This window comes from Rana temporaria, chromosome 4 (assembly GCF_905171775.1).
Source record: "Rana temporaria chromosome 4, aRanTem1.1, whole genome shotgun sequence".
Lineage (NCBI taxonomy): Eukaryota > Metazoa > Chordata > Amphibia > Anura > Ranidae > Rana > Rana temporaria.
Window position 1 is genome coordinate 459,725,759 of NC_053492.1, and position 17,108 is coordinate 459,742,866.

At 46.6% G+C, this 17,108-nt stretch overlaps 1 protein-coding gene across 2 annotated transcripts in view; it reads left to right on the forward strand.

Annotated features, from left to right (window-relative positions):
* The first annotated feature begins 5,495 nt into the window (after window positions 1–5,495).
* The window catches only part of C4H2orf73 (chromosome 4 C2orf73 homolog), a 44,816-nt gene continuing 33,203 nt past the window's right edge, over window positions 5,496–17,108 (forward strand). The window contains exons 1-2 of one of the 2 annotated variants that reach the window (XM_040351643.1): window positions 5,496–5,688; window positions 10,495–10,726. In XM_040351643.1, the coding sequence (XP_040207577.1) occupies window positions 5,519–5,688; window positions 10,495–10,726 (402 nt within the window). In that variant the 5' untranslated portion in view covers window positions 5,496–5,518. Of the gene's footprint in view, window positions 5,689–7,691; window positions 7,836–10,494; window positions 10,727–17,108 lie in introns of those variants that run through there. The other variant, XM_040351644.1, reaches the window with a different exon arrangement.

The window sequence follows — 17,108 nt, forward strand, 5'->3', positions numbered from 1 at the left end:
GAAGGATGAGGTAAGTGAAGGAGGACTGCACTGAGGTAAAGGAAGCTATTTAGGAAAAAAATATTTTGGCCCGGATTCACATCTTCTTTATGCTACGCCGACGCAGCGCAGAGAGGCAAGCACTGGATTCACAAAGCCAGTGCTGCCAAATCTGCGCTGGGTTTCCTAGGCGTAAGCCGGCGTATGTGGAAGTGGGCGTGAGCCATGCAAATGAGGCGTGACCCCATGCAAATGATGGGCCGAGCGCCAGACAGATACGTATAACGAACGGGGCATGCGCCGTCCCGTGGACGCATCCCAGTGCGCATGCTCACAATCACTTCGGAACTACTCCCTAAGATACGCCGGATCACTACCTACGGCGTGAACATAACCTACGCCTAGTCATATTCACGTCCTACTTAAACTACGTAAAATACGTCGGCTTGTGTTCCCTTTGCATGGATGCTGCTGAGTTACACCCCCTTTTTTGGGGCATAACTTTGCGTATGACTTTACGCGCACTGCGTCGGACGGACGTACGTTCGTGAATCGGCGTATCTCCCTCATTTGCATATGTGAATAGAAAATCAATGGGAGCGCCAAATATGTCCAGCGTAAATATGCGCCAACTCTACGCCGGCGTAGGCAAGTTACGTCGGTCGGATGAAGCCTATTTTCAGGCGTATCTAGTTTTGTGGGCACGGCGCACAGATACGATGGCGCATATTTGCACTTTCGCGGCGTATCTCGAGATACGTCGGCGCAAGTGCTTTGTGAATCCGGGCCAATACCTTTACAACCCCTTTACGGTGAAAATACATGTAGGTTTACAACCCCTTTAAGTGTGTTTACATTAAAAAAATATTGCATCCAGCACTGATTGTACTTCTCTTGCTTGACCATTGATGGGCCGCGCCTCACGGATCTCTAATGTCTGGACCTCCGCTTTTTCTATATCCAGGTATTATACCTGATCCTTTTACCACTGTGCCTACTTTATATTTTGCACTGAAGTCAGTTTCTTTTTCTATGTTTGAGTGTATTGCCTAACGTTTATGACCAGGTTGTCTGGTGTTTTTTTTTTTTGTGTATGTTTTTCTGTTTGTTGGTTTGTCTTAAACCTAATAAAAATATCTTGCAAAAACATAAAACAAAAATAATACTGAGTTTGTGTGCAATAAAAATTGTTTGAATGGGTTTTCACTGAAAATATAAGGCTGCATTCACACCTTGGCGTACCTAATCGCGGCGTTTTGTCCCGCGAATTGCGGCAACAAATTGTGGCGTTTTGTACCGCGATTTGCGGCGACAAAACGCCGCGATTGTGAATGCAGCTTATCCCCAGGTCCACATCTCCTATGCCGAACGCCGAAAGCCGCCTGAAAAAAAGGTCCGGGACTTGTTTTCAGGCGGCAGGCGTACGGCGTACGGCGTGGAGATGTGAACCATCTCCATAGAGGGCAATGTAAAATCATCCCTCCAGCGTCTTAGGGGCGTCGCGCTTCAGGCGTATATATGCCTAGGTGTGAACAGAGCCTAAATTTGATAACACGTAGCACAAATATCATGCAACGTAAACAAATGCAGCTACCATTTTATTCTTTGGGGGGGGGGGGGGGGGGAGTGCATTTTAGCAAGTACGCAAAAAAAAAGTCAAATAAAAAAAATAATCGACAGCGAAAGGGTTAATGGTACTTTTCTGAGAAACCTGCCACACCTAAAACTGTCCCTAGACATCAGAAATAGTGGCCCAGATTCACGTAGATCGGCGTATCTTTGTGCGGGCGTAACGTATCCTATTTACGTTACACTTCCGCAACTTAGACGGGCAATTGCAGTATTCTCAAAGCACTTGCTCCGTAAGTTGCGGCGGCGTATCGTAAATAGGCTGGCGTAAGCCCACCTAATTCAAATTTGGAAGATGTGGGCGTGTGTTATGTAAATGTTATGTGACCCCACGTAAATGACGCTTTTTACGAACGGCGCATGCGCCATCCGTGGACATATCCCACATAGTTGCCAACATTTGAAAAAAAAATTCCAGGGACACTTTGCAGCACAGCTATGAACATGCCGCCGCGCTCGCGACCAATGGCTCCGCATCTTAAAGGGGACATACCTGGACGCCCATGTGCGCAGCCGTGCCATTCTGTCGCCGTACATCGTCGTGCAGCGGTTGGCAAGCGGTTAATCCTTATCAACTCTCATTGCATGCATGCTTTTTGTAAACTAAAAAAAACTGACCACACTGACCTGACCACACTGATCTGACCACACTGACCTGACTACACTGACCTGACTACACTGACCTGACTACACTGACCTGACTACACTGACCTGACCACACTGACCTGACCTGATTACACTGACCTGACCTACATACACTGACCTGACCACACTGACCTGACCTGATTACACTGACCTGACTACACCGACCTGACCTACATACACTGACCTGACTACACTGACCTGACCTACATACACTGACCTGACTACACTGACCTGACCTACATACACTGACCTGACTACACTGACCTGACCTACATACACTGACCTGACTACACTGACCTGACCTACATACACTGACCTGACTACACCGACCTGACCTACATACACTGACCTGACTACACCGACCTGACCTGATTACACTGACCTGACCTACATACACTGACCTGACCACACTGACCTGACCTGATTACACTGACCTGACCTACATACACTGACCTGACCACACTGACCTGACCTGATTACACTGACCTGACTACACCGACCTGACCTACATACACTGACCTGACTACACTGACCTGACCTACATACACTGACCTGACTACACTGACCTGACCTACATACACTGACCTGATTACACTGACCTACCTACACTGAGTTAGGGTTGTATATTGTACTATAGGGGCATGTTAAGGCTGTATAATGTACCTACCATAGGGGCAAGTTAAGGCTCGGCTGTATAAAGTGAGTGACAATGTGCTCACTTACTGTGTAGCTGCAGATACAGACATTCGTGGCTCCTGTGTACTCTCCTCCTTCTCCTCCAGGATCAGCCAATGAACGAGCCTTTGGGTGGAGTAGAGGAGGCAGCCACACCCCCATCTCTGCCCACCAACTCCAGCTTACTCAGGAGGCATTGAAGATCGTGGAGGGACAGCCCTGCCTGATTGGATGACTGGGGAGACAGGCAGCCCCCCTCCCCTGCACCGCTGGGCCCCCTGCCGACACACCCTGGAATGACACCCTCTTATGTGCGGCACCCAGGGTGGCCCAGGAATGGACTGTATATATGGGGTAACACTTAGGATGAAGATGTTAAAATATAATAAATATAAGACTGCAGCCCCCCCCTATTATGTATCCCCCAGAGGAGATACAGAAAATGTAGAAAATGGGGTGTGGGGGTGGTGGCGCTGCCTCTACTATCCCTATATGTATAAGGAAGGGTGGGGGATGAGAATATAGATCAGACCAAGGGTGTAATTGTATAATAAACCCTAGGTAAAATCCTAGAAGGAAATTGCTAATATCTTTAAAGGAGAAATGAGACAACTAAATAAGTTTAGAAAAACTGGTGAGCAGCATATATGTATATGTGAACCACTAAGTTATGACACTAATGTGAAATCTGTGCTACTCATATCAGTACAATTACTAAATAAATGTGATCACGCACACATATATATGAAATAAGGGGTTCAGATTAAACCACCAAAAAGAAAAAGTGAAATAAATAATGAAAAAATAAATAAATAAATAATGAAATAAAAAAAAAAACATTATTTATTTCACTTATTCATTTTTTTAATTTCATTATTTATTTCACTTTTTCTTTTTGGTGGTTTAATCTGAACCCCTTATTTCATATATATATGTGTGCGTGATCACATTTATTTAGTAATTGTACTGATATGAGTAGCACAGATTTCACATTAGCATACTTGCCAACTGTCCCGTTTTTAACGGGACAGTCCCGTTATTTGGGACCTAGTCCCTGCTAATTTAGCCTGCCGGGACTTGTCCCGGTTGTAGGGGACCCCGCGATCGATCCGCGGAGCGCTCCGGAGCTTAGGAAAGTCCCCGGCTTTGGCCTAGCTCCGGAGCGGCGGCCATCTTGCTCCACCCAGTGTGCTTGCCAGAGCCCAGAGCACAGCGTGACACGCCTCCCCGCCTCAGCGTGTTGACTTCTGTAGTCAGTGCGCTGAGGCGGGGAGACATGTCACGCTGTGCTCTGGGCTCTAGCAAGCACACTGGGTGGAGAAGATGTGCCACGCTGCTTCCCGGCTGCCTTGACTTGTGTGACATTGCCTTGTTTCCACTGCACGGATCGGTTCGGGTCAGAAAGAATGGAGCGGTTAGAATGGGACCGGTCTATTCTGCAGAGCATTTCCACTGCAAATCGGACCATCCGGGACCATGCAAGGTTTAGAAAAAAAGCCTAGCACATCCACCAATCAGTGAGATGTATTTGTAGGTCCGCCCTAATGGAACCGTTCCATTCTGTATGGCCCCACATCTGAAGCAGGACCCAGAATGGTACGGTACGGTTCGCTTTTATGGCACGCTTTCATAATGGAAACACCCAAAAAAGCGAACCGAACCGTACCGAACCGAACCGATCCGCTCAGTGGAAACGAGGCATAAGGTAGGGGAGTGGACATGGATGGATGGATGGACTGGCCATGGACTAAGTTATGACACTAATGTGAAATCTGTGCTACTCATATCAGTACAATTACTAAATAAATGTGATCACGCACACATATATGAAATAAGGGGTTCAGATTAAACCACCAAAAAGAAAAAGTGAAATAAATAATGAAATTAAAAAAATGAATAAGTGAAATAAATAATGTTTTTTTTTTAATTTCATTATTTATTTATTTATTTTTTCATTATTTATTTCACTTTTTCTTTTTGGTGGTTTAATCTGAACCCCTTATTTCATATATATGTGTGCGTGATCACATTTATTTAGTAATTGTACTGATATGAGTAGCACAGATTTCACATTAGTGTCATAACTTAGTGGCTTACATATACACATATATGCTGCTCACCAGTTTTTCTAAACTTATTTAGTTGTCTCATTTCTCCTTTAAAGATATTAGCAATTTCCTTCTAGGATTTTACCTAGGGTTTATTATACAATTACACCCTTGGTCTGATCTATATTCTCATCCCCCACCCTTCCTTATACATATAGGGATAGTAGAGGCAGCGCCACCACCCCCACACCCCATTTTCTACATTTTCTGTATCTCCTCTGGGGGATACATAATAGGGGGGGCTGCAGTCTTATATTTATTATATTTTAACATCTTCATCCTAAGTGTTACCCCATATATACAGTCCATTCCTGGGCCACCCTGGGTGCCGCACATAAGAGGGTGTCATTCCAGGGTGTGTCGGCAGGGGGCCCAGCGGTGCAGGGGAGGGGGCTGCCTGTCTCCCCAGTCATCCAATCAGGCAGGGCTGTCCCTCCACGATCTTCAATGCCTCCTGAGTAAGCTGGAGTTGGTGGGCAGAGATGGGGGTGTGGCTGCCTCCTCTACTCCACCCAAAGGCTCGTTCATTGGCTGATCCTGGAGGAGAAGGAGGAGAGTACACAGGAGCCACGAATGTCTGTATCTGCAGCTACACAGTAAGTGAGCACATTGTCACTCACTTTATACAGCCGAGCCTTAACTTGCCCCTATGGTAGGTACATTATACAGCCTTAACATGCCCCTATAGTACAATATACAACCCTAACTCAGTGTAGGTAGGTCAGTGTAATCAGGTCAGGTCAGTGTATTGAGGTCAGTGTAGTCAGTTTTTTTTAGTTTACAAAAAGCATGCATGCAATGACAGTTGATAAGGATTAACCGCTTGCCAACCGCTGCACGACGATGTATGGAGACAGAATGGCACGGCTGCGCACATGGGCGTCCAGGTAAGTCCCCTTTAAGATGCGGAGCCATTGGTCGCGAGCGCGGCGGCATGTTCATAGCTGTGCTGCAAAGTGTCCCTGGAATTTTTTTCCAAATGTTGGCAACTATGCTACCTTAGTCACACAAGTCAAGGCAGCCGGGAAGCAGCATGGCACATCTTCTCCACCCAGTGTGCTTGCTAGAGCCCAGAGCACAGCGTGACATGGCTCCCCGCCTCCGCGCGCTGACTACAGAAGTCAACACGCTGAGGCGGGTCACGCTGTGCTCTGGGCTCTGGCAAGCACACTGGGTGGAGCAAGATGGCCGCCGCTCCGGAGCTAGGCCAAAGCCGGGGACTTTCCTAGGCTCCGGAGCGCTCCGCGGATCGATCGCGGGGTCCCCTACAACCGGGACAAGTCCCGGCAGGCTAAATTAGCAGGGACTAGGTCCCAAATAACGGGACTGTCCCGTTAAAAACGGGACAGTTGGCAAGTATGATCCCAGTGTGCATTGCTCAAAAGTAAGGCGCAAGGACGTATTGGTTTCGACGTGAACGTAAATGACGTCCAGCCCCATTCAAGGACGACTTACGCAAAAACGACGTCCATACTTAAAGCGGTGGTTCACCCTAAATAACAACTTTCTACCATGCCATTCCGCATACCAGCGCGACCTACGGTATGCCTTTATTTTATTTTTTTGCGCCGTACTCGCAGTTTAATCACGTAGTGAAGTTTCAGACTCCCCGAGGGGAATGGGCGTTCCTATGCAGAGGGAACATGATTGACGGCCGGCTATGGCGCGTCACGCTTCCCGAAATTAGCCGGAGAAGGACTCGACTCTTCACGGCGCTATACGGCACCTGCGCACAGACTAGGAGCTGACTGCGCAGGCGCCGTGAAGAGCCAAGTCCTATATCGGCTATTTCCGGGAAGCGTGACGCGCCATAGCCGGCCGTCACTCATGTTCCCCTCCGCATAGGAACGCCCATTCCCCTCGGGGAGTCTGAAACTTCACTACGTGATTAAACTGTGAGTACGGCGCAGAAAAATAAAGGCATACCGTAGGTCGCGCTAGTATGCGGAATGGCATGGTAGAAAGTTGTTATTTAGGGTGAACCACCGCTTTAAGTATGGACGTCGTTCCCGCGTCGATTTTGAAAATTTTACGTCGTTTGCGTAAGTCGTCCTTGAATGGGGCTGGACGTCATTTACGCTCACGTCAAAACCAATATGTCCTTGCGGCGTACTTTTGAGCAATGCGCACTGGGATATGTCCACGGACGGCGCATGCGCCGTTCGTAAAAAGGGTAATTTACGTCGGGAAAAGCCTAACGTAAACGTGAATTCGCGTATCTAGCTGATTTACATATTTCTAGGCGTAAATCAGCGTGCACGCCCCTAGCGGCCAGCGTAAATATGCAGTTAAGATCCGACGGCGTAAGAGACTTACGCCGGTCGGATCTAATACAAATCTATGCGTAACTGATTCTAAGAATCAGGCGCATAGATACGACGGCGTATCTGGAGATACGCCGTTATATCTCCTTTGAGAATCCGGGCCAAGGTGTCTAGCCTTCATAGTTATGCTGTGTGCAAAGCTAAAATTCTTTCAGTAAACCGGTCAGCTATGAATAACTAACAAATAGTAGAAAATACACAAACATTCATTCTATAGAATATTAATTTCTTATTCTGCTGGGATTTGTAGATCTCTGCTGGGCTTTCTAATGACAGTCCCAGAGCAAGTTCTCCAGAGTCACAGGGAAGGGCTGTGCGCATGTGCAGACAATGGTTGCCGGGCAACAGCTGTGTATCATGGTGTCTGTGTAGCTCCAGGGATCTGTTTTGCTGTGATTTCCCGGGAGTGCAGCACCATGTACCAAACCATGGAGATCTATATGGCCAGGAAGAAGAAAGTGCCAGATCGCTTCTTGTAAGTGCTGCTACAGACATGAGTGCTCCGCGCTTCCCCTTACATTGATCTATTGATTTTATTTCTGGGTGGGGGCTTTTCAATAATTAATGAAGGGCTACATTGAAAAAAGAAGGCCTAAGCCTGGCCAATACATTACAACTGTTAGGGCTTATTTATATATGTGCAGGGGGTTGATGAATATGCGTTAACGTGCGTTTTGTGCGCTTGAAGACCAGGGCCCGGATTCACGTAGAATCGCGTATATCTTCGTGCGGGCGTAACGTATCCTATTTACGTTACGCCTCCGCAACTTTGACAGGCAAGTGCCGTATTCTCAAACCAAAGTTGCGGCGGCGTAGCGTAAATAGACCGGCGTAAGCCCGCCTAATTCAAATGTGGTAGATGTGGGCGTGTGTTATGTAAATTTTATGTGACCCCACGTAAATTACGCTTTTTACGAACGGCGCATGCGCCGTCCGTGAAAGTATCCCAGTGCGCATGCTCCAAATGAACCCGCAAGAAGCCAATGCTGAACGTAAATGACGCCCAGCCCTATTCGCGAAACGACTTACGCAAACGACGTAAAATTTTCTAAATTCGACGCGGGAACGACGTCCATACTTAAAGCGGGAGTTCACCCATTAAACTTTTTTTTCAAACAATCCCCTTAGATGGATGCTCGTTTTGTCTAGGGGAATCGGCTAGTTGTTTTAAAATATGATCCGTACTTACCGTTTTCGAGATGCATCTTCTCCGTCGCTTCCGGGTATGGGTCTTCGGGAGCGGGCGTTCCTTCTTGATTGACAGTCTTCCGAGAGGCTTCCGACGGTCGCATCCATCGCGTCACTAGTAGCCGAAAGAAGCCGAACGGCGGCTCTATACTGCGCCTGCGCACCGACGTTCGGCTTCTTTCGGAAGATCGTGACGCGATGGATGCGACCATCGGAAGCCTCTCGGAAGACTGTCAATCAAAATAGGAACGCCCAGTCCCGCAGCCCATACCCGGAAGCGGCGGAGAAGATGCATCTCGTAAACCGTAAGTACAGCTCATATTTTAAAACAACTAGCCGATTCCCCTAGACAAAACGAGCATCCATCTAAGGGGAAAAAGTATATTGTACGGGTGAACCTCCGCTTTAACATTGGTACGCCTCATATAGCAGGGGTAACTTTACGCCGGGAAAAGCCTAATGTAAACGGTGTATCTGTACTGCGTCGGCCGGGCGTAGGTTCATGAATTGGCGTATCTAGCTGATTAACATATTTCTAGGCGTAAATCAGCGTACACGCCCCTAGCGGCCAGCGTAAATATGCTGTTAAGATACGACGGCGTAAGAGACTTACGCCGGTCGGATCTAATACAAATCTATGCGTAACTGATTATAAGAATCAGGCGCATAGATACGACGGCTCGGACTCAGAGTTACGACGACGTATCTGGAGATACGCCGGCGTAACTCGTACGAGAATCCGGGCCCTGCCATTTTCTGGCACGTGAAAATCTTTTTTTTTTTTTTTTTTTTTTATAGAAAATTAGTTAGAACCCCAAAACATTATATATATTTTTTTTAAAAGCAGATGCCATAGAAAATTGGTGGGTTTTGCAATTTTTTATGTGACACGGTATTTGCGCAGCAGTTTTTCAAATGCAGTTTTCGTTTTTTTTGTTTTTTTTTAATACACTTTTAAAAAAAAAAATATGCAAAAAAACACAATACATAACCCAATTTATTTGTAAAATATAAAAGATGATGTCACGCCGAGTAAATAGATGCCAAACATATCACGCTTTAAAATTGCGCATGCCCGCACAACGAGGTCAACCGACGTAAATTTTAGTATCCATAGGCGATGCTTTAAACTTCTTAAGGGCTTTTTCACACTGGGGCTGCGCCACTTTACCGTTGTTTTAGCGGCGCTTTTTGGCCGATAGCGGGGCATTTTTAACACCCCCTTAGAAGTCGAAGAAAGGCTTAGAAGCGCCCGTGTTGTGACGCTTACAAAGCGCTTTTCAGGTGTTTCCGAAGCGCTGCCCATGCATTCCAATGGGCGGGGCGGTTTAGAAATCAACCCAAAAATGCTGCTTGCATTACTTTTTTTCCCGTCCCGCAAGCACTCTGGCTTTCACACTGGGGAGGCACGGCAGGCGGTTTTTAGGGGCTTTACAGGCGCTATTTCTATCGCTAAAACGACTGAAAACTGCCTATAGTGTGAAAGGGGTCTTATGCCCCGTACACACCATCACTTTATGTGATGAAAAAAAATGACGTTTTTAAAAACGTCACTTTAATTGACCGTGTGTGGGGGAAAACGTTGTTTTATGTCTTCTAAAAAACGACCAAAAAAAATTGAAGCATGCTTCAATTTTATGTGTCGTTTTTCAAAAGTGCACTTTTTACTTCACAGAAATTGACCGTGTGTAGCAAAAAACGTTGTTTTCTAAGACGTTTTTTCATCCACGCATGCCCAGAAGCTACTTATGAAGCAAGCTTCAATGGTAAAACGTGGTGGAACGTAACCTCATTTTGCAAGATCTGGTGGTTTGCCATAGCTGAGCTCTATTAGTCCTTGATCTGCATACATGTATTACATATTTACTTATCTTGCTCTGTTACGCACCGACATGCTGAACTCTGACCTCTGTCACTCATGTCTGATATGTTCTTTTTGTGACCAGGCCAAACACATGCAGGATATTAGATGAAAATCTTTTTGATGTCAGCTTGGATGAAAATAGGATGAGGAATCCACCTTTATTTCAGATGTCGAATAATCCCACGCCGCATCCGAGATCTCCAAACCGCAACAACATGCCCCACCCATACTACGCCAAGTTCATCCAAGACAATGTCCGCTTTCTGAATGAGCCTATAACCTACATGGGAACCGCCAACACCAAACACAAGCAGGTAAGACTTAAAGGGGTTGTAAATGAAAAACATTTTTCACCTTAACCACTTAAGCCCCGGACCAATATGCTGGCTAAAGACCCAAGGGGTTTTTACAGTTCGGGACTGCGTCGCTTTAACAGACAATTGCGCGGTCGTGCGACGTGGCTCCCAAACAAAATTGGCGTCCTTTTTTCCTCACAAATAGAGCTTTCTTTTGGTGGTATTTGATCACCTCTGCGGTTTTTATTTTTTGCTCTATAAACAAAAATAGAGCGACAATTTTGAAAAAAAATCAATATTTTTTACTTTTTGCTGTAATAAATATCCCCCAAAAACATATAAAAAAATTTTTTTCCTCAGTTTAGGCCGATATGTATTCTTCTACCTATTTTTGGTAAAAAAAATCGCAATAATCGTTTATCGGTTGGTTTGCGCAAAATTTATAGCGTTTACAAAATAGGGGATAGTTTTTTTGCATTCTTATTTTTTTTATTTTTTTTACTAGTAATGGCGGCGATCAGCGATTTTTTTCGTGACTGCGACATTATGGCGGACACTTCGGACAATTTTGACACATTTTTGGGACCATTGTCATTTTCACAGCAAAAAATGCATTTAAATTGCATTGTTTATTGTGAAAATGACAGTTGCAGTTTGGGAGTTAAACACAGGGGGCGCTGTAACATTTAGGGATCACTGTGTATGTGTTTACTACTGTAGGGGGGGTGTGGCTGTAGGACTGACATCATCGATCGAGTCTCCCTAATAAAAGGGATCACTTGATCGATGGGCCGCCACAGTGAAGCACGGGGAAGCCGTGTTTACACACGGCTCTCCCTGTTCTTCAGCTCCGGGGAGCGATCGCGACGGAGCGGCTATAAACAAATAGCCGCGCCGTCATCCCGGATCGCTCCCCGAGCGGACCCGACCTCCGCATGTACCGGGGGGGGTCCCGATCGGACCCCCCACCCACGTCTAGGCAGGCACGTACAGGTACGTTGATGTGCCTGTCCGTGCCATTCTGCCGACGTAAATGTACATGAGGAGGTCGGGAATTGGTTAATGCAATCTATGCATTAAGGTAAAAAAACATCTGGTGTTGACCCCGAGCCCCCGTTTTACTTATCTGACCCATCGAAAGTCCCGCACTCGGTCCTGAGATCCTCTTCGCCGCTCAGCCTGGCCGCTGATTGGCTAGAGCGGATGGATTGAGAGCAGCGCAGCCATTGGCTGGCGCTGCTGTCAATCACATCCAGTGATGCGGCGCGCCGAGGGGCGGGGCCGAGTGATACAGTGAGCGGCTATGGCCGCTCGCTGTATCACGGGAGCGCGCCCGCAATTACTGACCACCATGCGAGCTCTCGCATGACTGTGGTGAGTAATTGCGGGGAGGACTCATTTTTACTGGCCCCTTTATAGACTTCTGGCGCTCTCATCCTTGAGGCCTCGTACACACGGCCGAGGAACTCGACGTGCCAAACACATCGAGTTCCTCGGCCAGTTCAGCCCTGAAGCCGCCGAGGACCTCGGCGGGCCGAGTTCTCCCATAGAACAACGAGGAAATAGAGAACATGTTCTCTATTTCCTCGCCGAGCTCCTCGTCGGCTTCCTCGGCCGAAAGTGTACACACGACCAGTTTCCTCGGCAGAATTCAGCCAGAAACTCGGTCGGAAGCTGAATTCTGCCGAGGAAACTGGTCGTGTGTACGGGGCCTCACACTTTCGTCAGTAAAACTATCCCCTATTTTGTAAACGCTATAAATTTTGTGCAAATCAATCGATAAAAGCTTATTGCGATTTTTCTTTTTACCAAAAATAAGTAGAAGAATACGTATAGGCCTAAACTGAGGAAAAATAATGTGTTTGTTTTTTTTAAACATTTCAAGAATAATGTTTTTTTTATATATTTTTTGGGGATATTTATTATAGCAAAAAGTAAAAAATATTGAATTTTTTTCAAAATTGTCGCTCTATTTTTGTTTATAGCGTAAAAAATAAAAACTGCAGAGGTGATCAAATACCACCAAAAGAAAGCTCTATTTGTAGGAAAAAAAGGACGCCAATTTTGTTTGGGAGCCACGTCGCACGACCGCGCAATTGTCAGTTAAAGCGACGCAGTGCCGTATCGCAGAAAATGGTCCGGGTCTTAAGTGGTTAAGCTACAATAGGGCGGTTGTAAAGTGGTTAATATTGATAAACAGTCAGTAGGTGCCTCCGCAGGGTTTTGGGGGCTCATGCATTTTAGGGATCTGTGAGCCTCAAAACGCGCTGGTTATACTTACTGACTTTTTTTTTACTCAAGATGAATACATTTTTACTGGCCCCTTTATAGACTTCTGGCGCTCTCATCCTTCACACTTTTGTCAGTAATTTGGCAAAGTAGCTGAGAAAAAAAAGCAGTGACATCATTGCGGTTTCTTGCAGGTTTTCGGGATTTATGTATTCCAACTGTAATTCTGCACATTCTTTTTTTTTTTTTTTTTGCCCAAAATGTAGAAATCCACTTGAAGGCATCGGACACCCAGGTGCTGAGAGCTCCTCCTGGATTTTTTTCATTTGCTGTGTGGATATATATTTTTTAGCACATATATTTTTATAAATTGTGTTGGTAAGCGCCATTACATCCACCCTTGTTTCATATATTGTTGGTGCGTGAGCACTATTAGTCGTGGCTGCTGCCTATTCGTGTAATTTTAAGTATTATTATTTAGCCTAGTTGCCCGTGGTTAGGTAGATTTGCGCATTAGTTCCCCCCATTTTACATGTATTCCAACTGTAATTCTGCACATTCTTTTTTTTTTTTTTTTTGCCCAAAATGTAGAAATCCACTTGAAGGCATCGGACACCCAGGTGCTGAGAGCTCTACGGGTCACATGATTGTAAAGTTGAGCTCCAATAATTCTCGTGGTCTGTATCATACTGGGATTTAGCTTGGCACGTGTGCATATTATTGGACGGTAATGCAGATTGGATGATGATTTTGGCATCTGTGTGTTCCTGCATCCCCGGGGTTATAATCAAAAATACATTAACATTAGTGGCGCTTATTCAAAATGAACTGTTTTGCCCTGAAGGCCACATCTATAGTATTGAAGCAGAGCTGCGGACAAAATTGTATTATATTCCTCATTAGTCACTGAGGATAAAAACCTACTTTGCCCACTGTGTGCACAAGATGCCCCCAGATATTACCTTGTAAAAGTAGCCGTGACATCATCACTCTCCTGTACATAGCCTGTGCAGGGAGAAGAGCTGTAGGAGGGGCCAAGCAGCTCCACCCACTACAGGCCTTATCCAGAAAGCTAAGGGGGATGGGGGGCAAGACCAGTAACCCTGAACAAGGAGAAAGAGCAGAAGTGGCTGGTCTTTATTACAGGAAGCCAAAGTTTCTTCATAGGCGTACACATAGGGGGCCAGATTCTCAAAAGAGATCCGACGGTGTATCTCAAGATACACCGTCGTATCTCTGTTTTTGGCCCCGGGTATCTATGCGTATGATTCCGAGAATCATTTACGCATAGATACGGCGTAGATCCGACAGGTGTAAGTCACTTAAACCGTCGGATCTTAGATGTAATTCTACGCTGGCCGCTAGGTGGCGTTTACGGTGATTTCTCATTTGACTATGCAAATGAGCCTGATACGCCGATTCCCGAACGATTTTGCGCCGCCTCGTCGTCGTTTCCGTAAGCGTAAGGTTACCCCTACTATATGAGGGGTAACCTTACGTCAGTCCCCCGTATGCCATGTTAAGTATGGCGTCGGGTCAGCGTCGTCTTTTTCAGTCGTTTACGTCGTTTTACTAAGTCGTTCGCGAATAGAACTTTACGTCAATGACGGTCACGTCGGCTTCATTGACGTTTTCCGTCGTGAGCTGGAGCATGCGCATTGGACTATTTTTACGGCCGGCGCATGCGCAGTTCGATCGGTGCGGGGGCGCGCTTAATTTAAATACAAGCCGCCCCCTTTGAATTACGCGGCCATACGCCGGGCCATTTACACTACGCCGCCGCAAATTACGGAGCAAGTGCTTGGAGAATACAGCACTTGCTCCAGTAAGTTGTGGCGGCGTAGTGTAAATAGCTTACACTACGCCGCCGCGGATTCTATGTGAATCTGCCCCAGGGTGCGCTGGGTGTGCCTGAGTACACCCTAATCACCCTGTGCAGTCAGGCCCGGATTTCCCACAAGGCCACTGAGGCCAGGCTTTGGGGCGGCAGGGCTCCAAGGGGCGGCAGTGGCATGGAGTCCCCCGACGCCCGGAAGATACAGTTAAGGGCGGTAAGTTATGGGGGAATCCACTCGCTCGTTAACAAGTGATTGCGGCGATGTCGCCAAAATCACTTGTAAAATATGTGCTCCCGTCCGTCCTCCCCTCTCCCCCCCACCCCACATACCTCTCTCTGCTGGCTCTGTCTTCAGGACTCCGTCCTCCCCCCCGGCCACCGAGTCTGTCTCCTGTCCCTGCCGCCGATGTACACAGTGAGAGGGGAGAGCTGTGCTCTTCCCATCTCAGCTGTGACAGGAGTTCTAGCACAGTGCTAGGACTCCTGTTTTGGAGGTGACAGGGTCAATAAAGAGAACATGTCACCTCCAATTGCTATCACACAGGAAATTGTTTTCTCCTGTGTGATAGCAAAAAAGTTAAGTGAAAAAAAATTGATACAAAATAAATTAATAATAAGAAATAATAATTAAATTAATAAAAAAAAAAGTAAAGAATAAGAAAAATAATAAGAAAAATAATAAGAAAATAATACAAAAATTTAAGAAAGTAAGTGACAAGCTACAAAAAAAAAAAAAAAAAAAAGTGATAAAAAAGTAAAAAACAAACAAAACATATTTGATCTAACCGTGCCGCAAATTCTCCGTTGATTTGGGTGGGGGGGGGGGTTCGGTTGGTGGGGAGGGGGTGCATTGTGGAACCTGGCCTTGGGGGGGCAGGGAGAGAAAATCCGGCCCTGTGTGCAGTGTTGATTTCCCCTGCTTCCAGGCGCCCCCTGCCTCCCTCCTGCAGTGCTGCCAGCTTCCCTCCTCTGCTGCTGACTCCTGCGGGGGATGTTTCAGGATGGAGAGCAAGGGAAGGGGTGGGTAAATAATTTATTTACCCACCCCTTCCTTTTCTGAATGAACACAGTGAATGATCTGTACCGCTCAAGCCTGTGTTCATTCTTAACCACTTAACCCCCGGACCATATTGCTGGTCAAAGACCAGAGCACTTTTTGCGATTCGGCACTGCGTCGCTTTAACTGACAATTGCGCGGTCGTACAACGTGGCTCCCAAACAAGATTGGCATCCTTTTTTCCCCACGAATAGAGCTTTATTTTGGTGGCCTGCGCGAGAGCCGACGTTTAGCTACGTGCTCTCGTGCAGGGGAGCCGACCTGCTGCCGTAAAACGACGGCGGCTGGTCGGCAAGCTGTTAACTGATACATAGTAAATTATGTTTCCTATGCTTTATGTAGCACCCTGATGTTTAGGCAGGGTTGCTATCAAATTTAGTTGCCAGGTGATAGTTGCCTTGGCCAATTGTTAGGAGAAACCATTGATTTACCTCTAATTCTGGAATTGTTGCACTTTTCTCTTCTGTCACTAGGTGGTATCGTAGCTGGTGACATTAGATAAGATACGGGCATAGCAAGGACAGATTAGAAATGAATGGGGTGTCTCAGCCAATGGGCAGGGATCTTCCTGGGTCCCTTGCTGGGAGAGCCTATTTATTTGGGTGTCAGCTGATCGGGGTTCTGTGCCACCTGGATGGCTGTCTGGGTGGACGTGTGTTGTACTGCCCGGGCTGCTAGGCCAGAGTCTGAGGCCTATCCCAGGGACATCAGGCTGCTAGGCTGTCTGAGGGCCTATCCAGAAGCAGGAAAGAAGCGTAGGGTTGGGACTGTGGGCTTGTAGTCCAACCAGAAGTAACGGTCCCTCCGGTTGGATCTGAAGTCTAGTGAGAGAGACTGGGAGCTCGTTGAGTGAAGACCCACAGTGAGTGATGGTGAGGTAAACTAAGAACTGTTCCTGTTGCAAATAGTTTCATTCAATTACCGTTAGTAACTGCTACAAGTTTGTTGCCATAGGAGACAGCGGCCCTACCTATGCAGAAGTGGTGTCCAGCTGGAGGCCTTCATCTGTATAGCTGTCTGCCTATAGAAGATTTAGAGTCTGACAATTATCTTTGCATCTAACTAAGGGTGTCCTGGCCCTAACCCTCTCTCCCACAGTTCTGTTTAAGAGACAATACATCTCTTTGCATTCAAAAAGTGTCTGGCGCCCACCTGTTCATCTTGCATTACACCCACCATGCCTTGTAGCCCACTCTACACAGAAGGATGTCGGCTGTCCCTAACTCTGGAGGTCACCATTAGGCCTCAAGGGGCCCGACACCTAATTAAAACGGAGC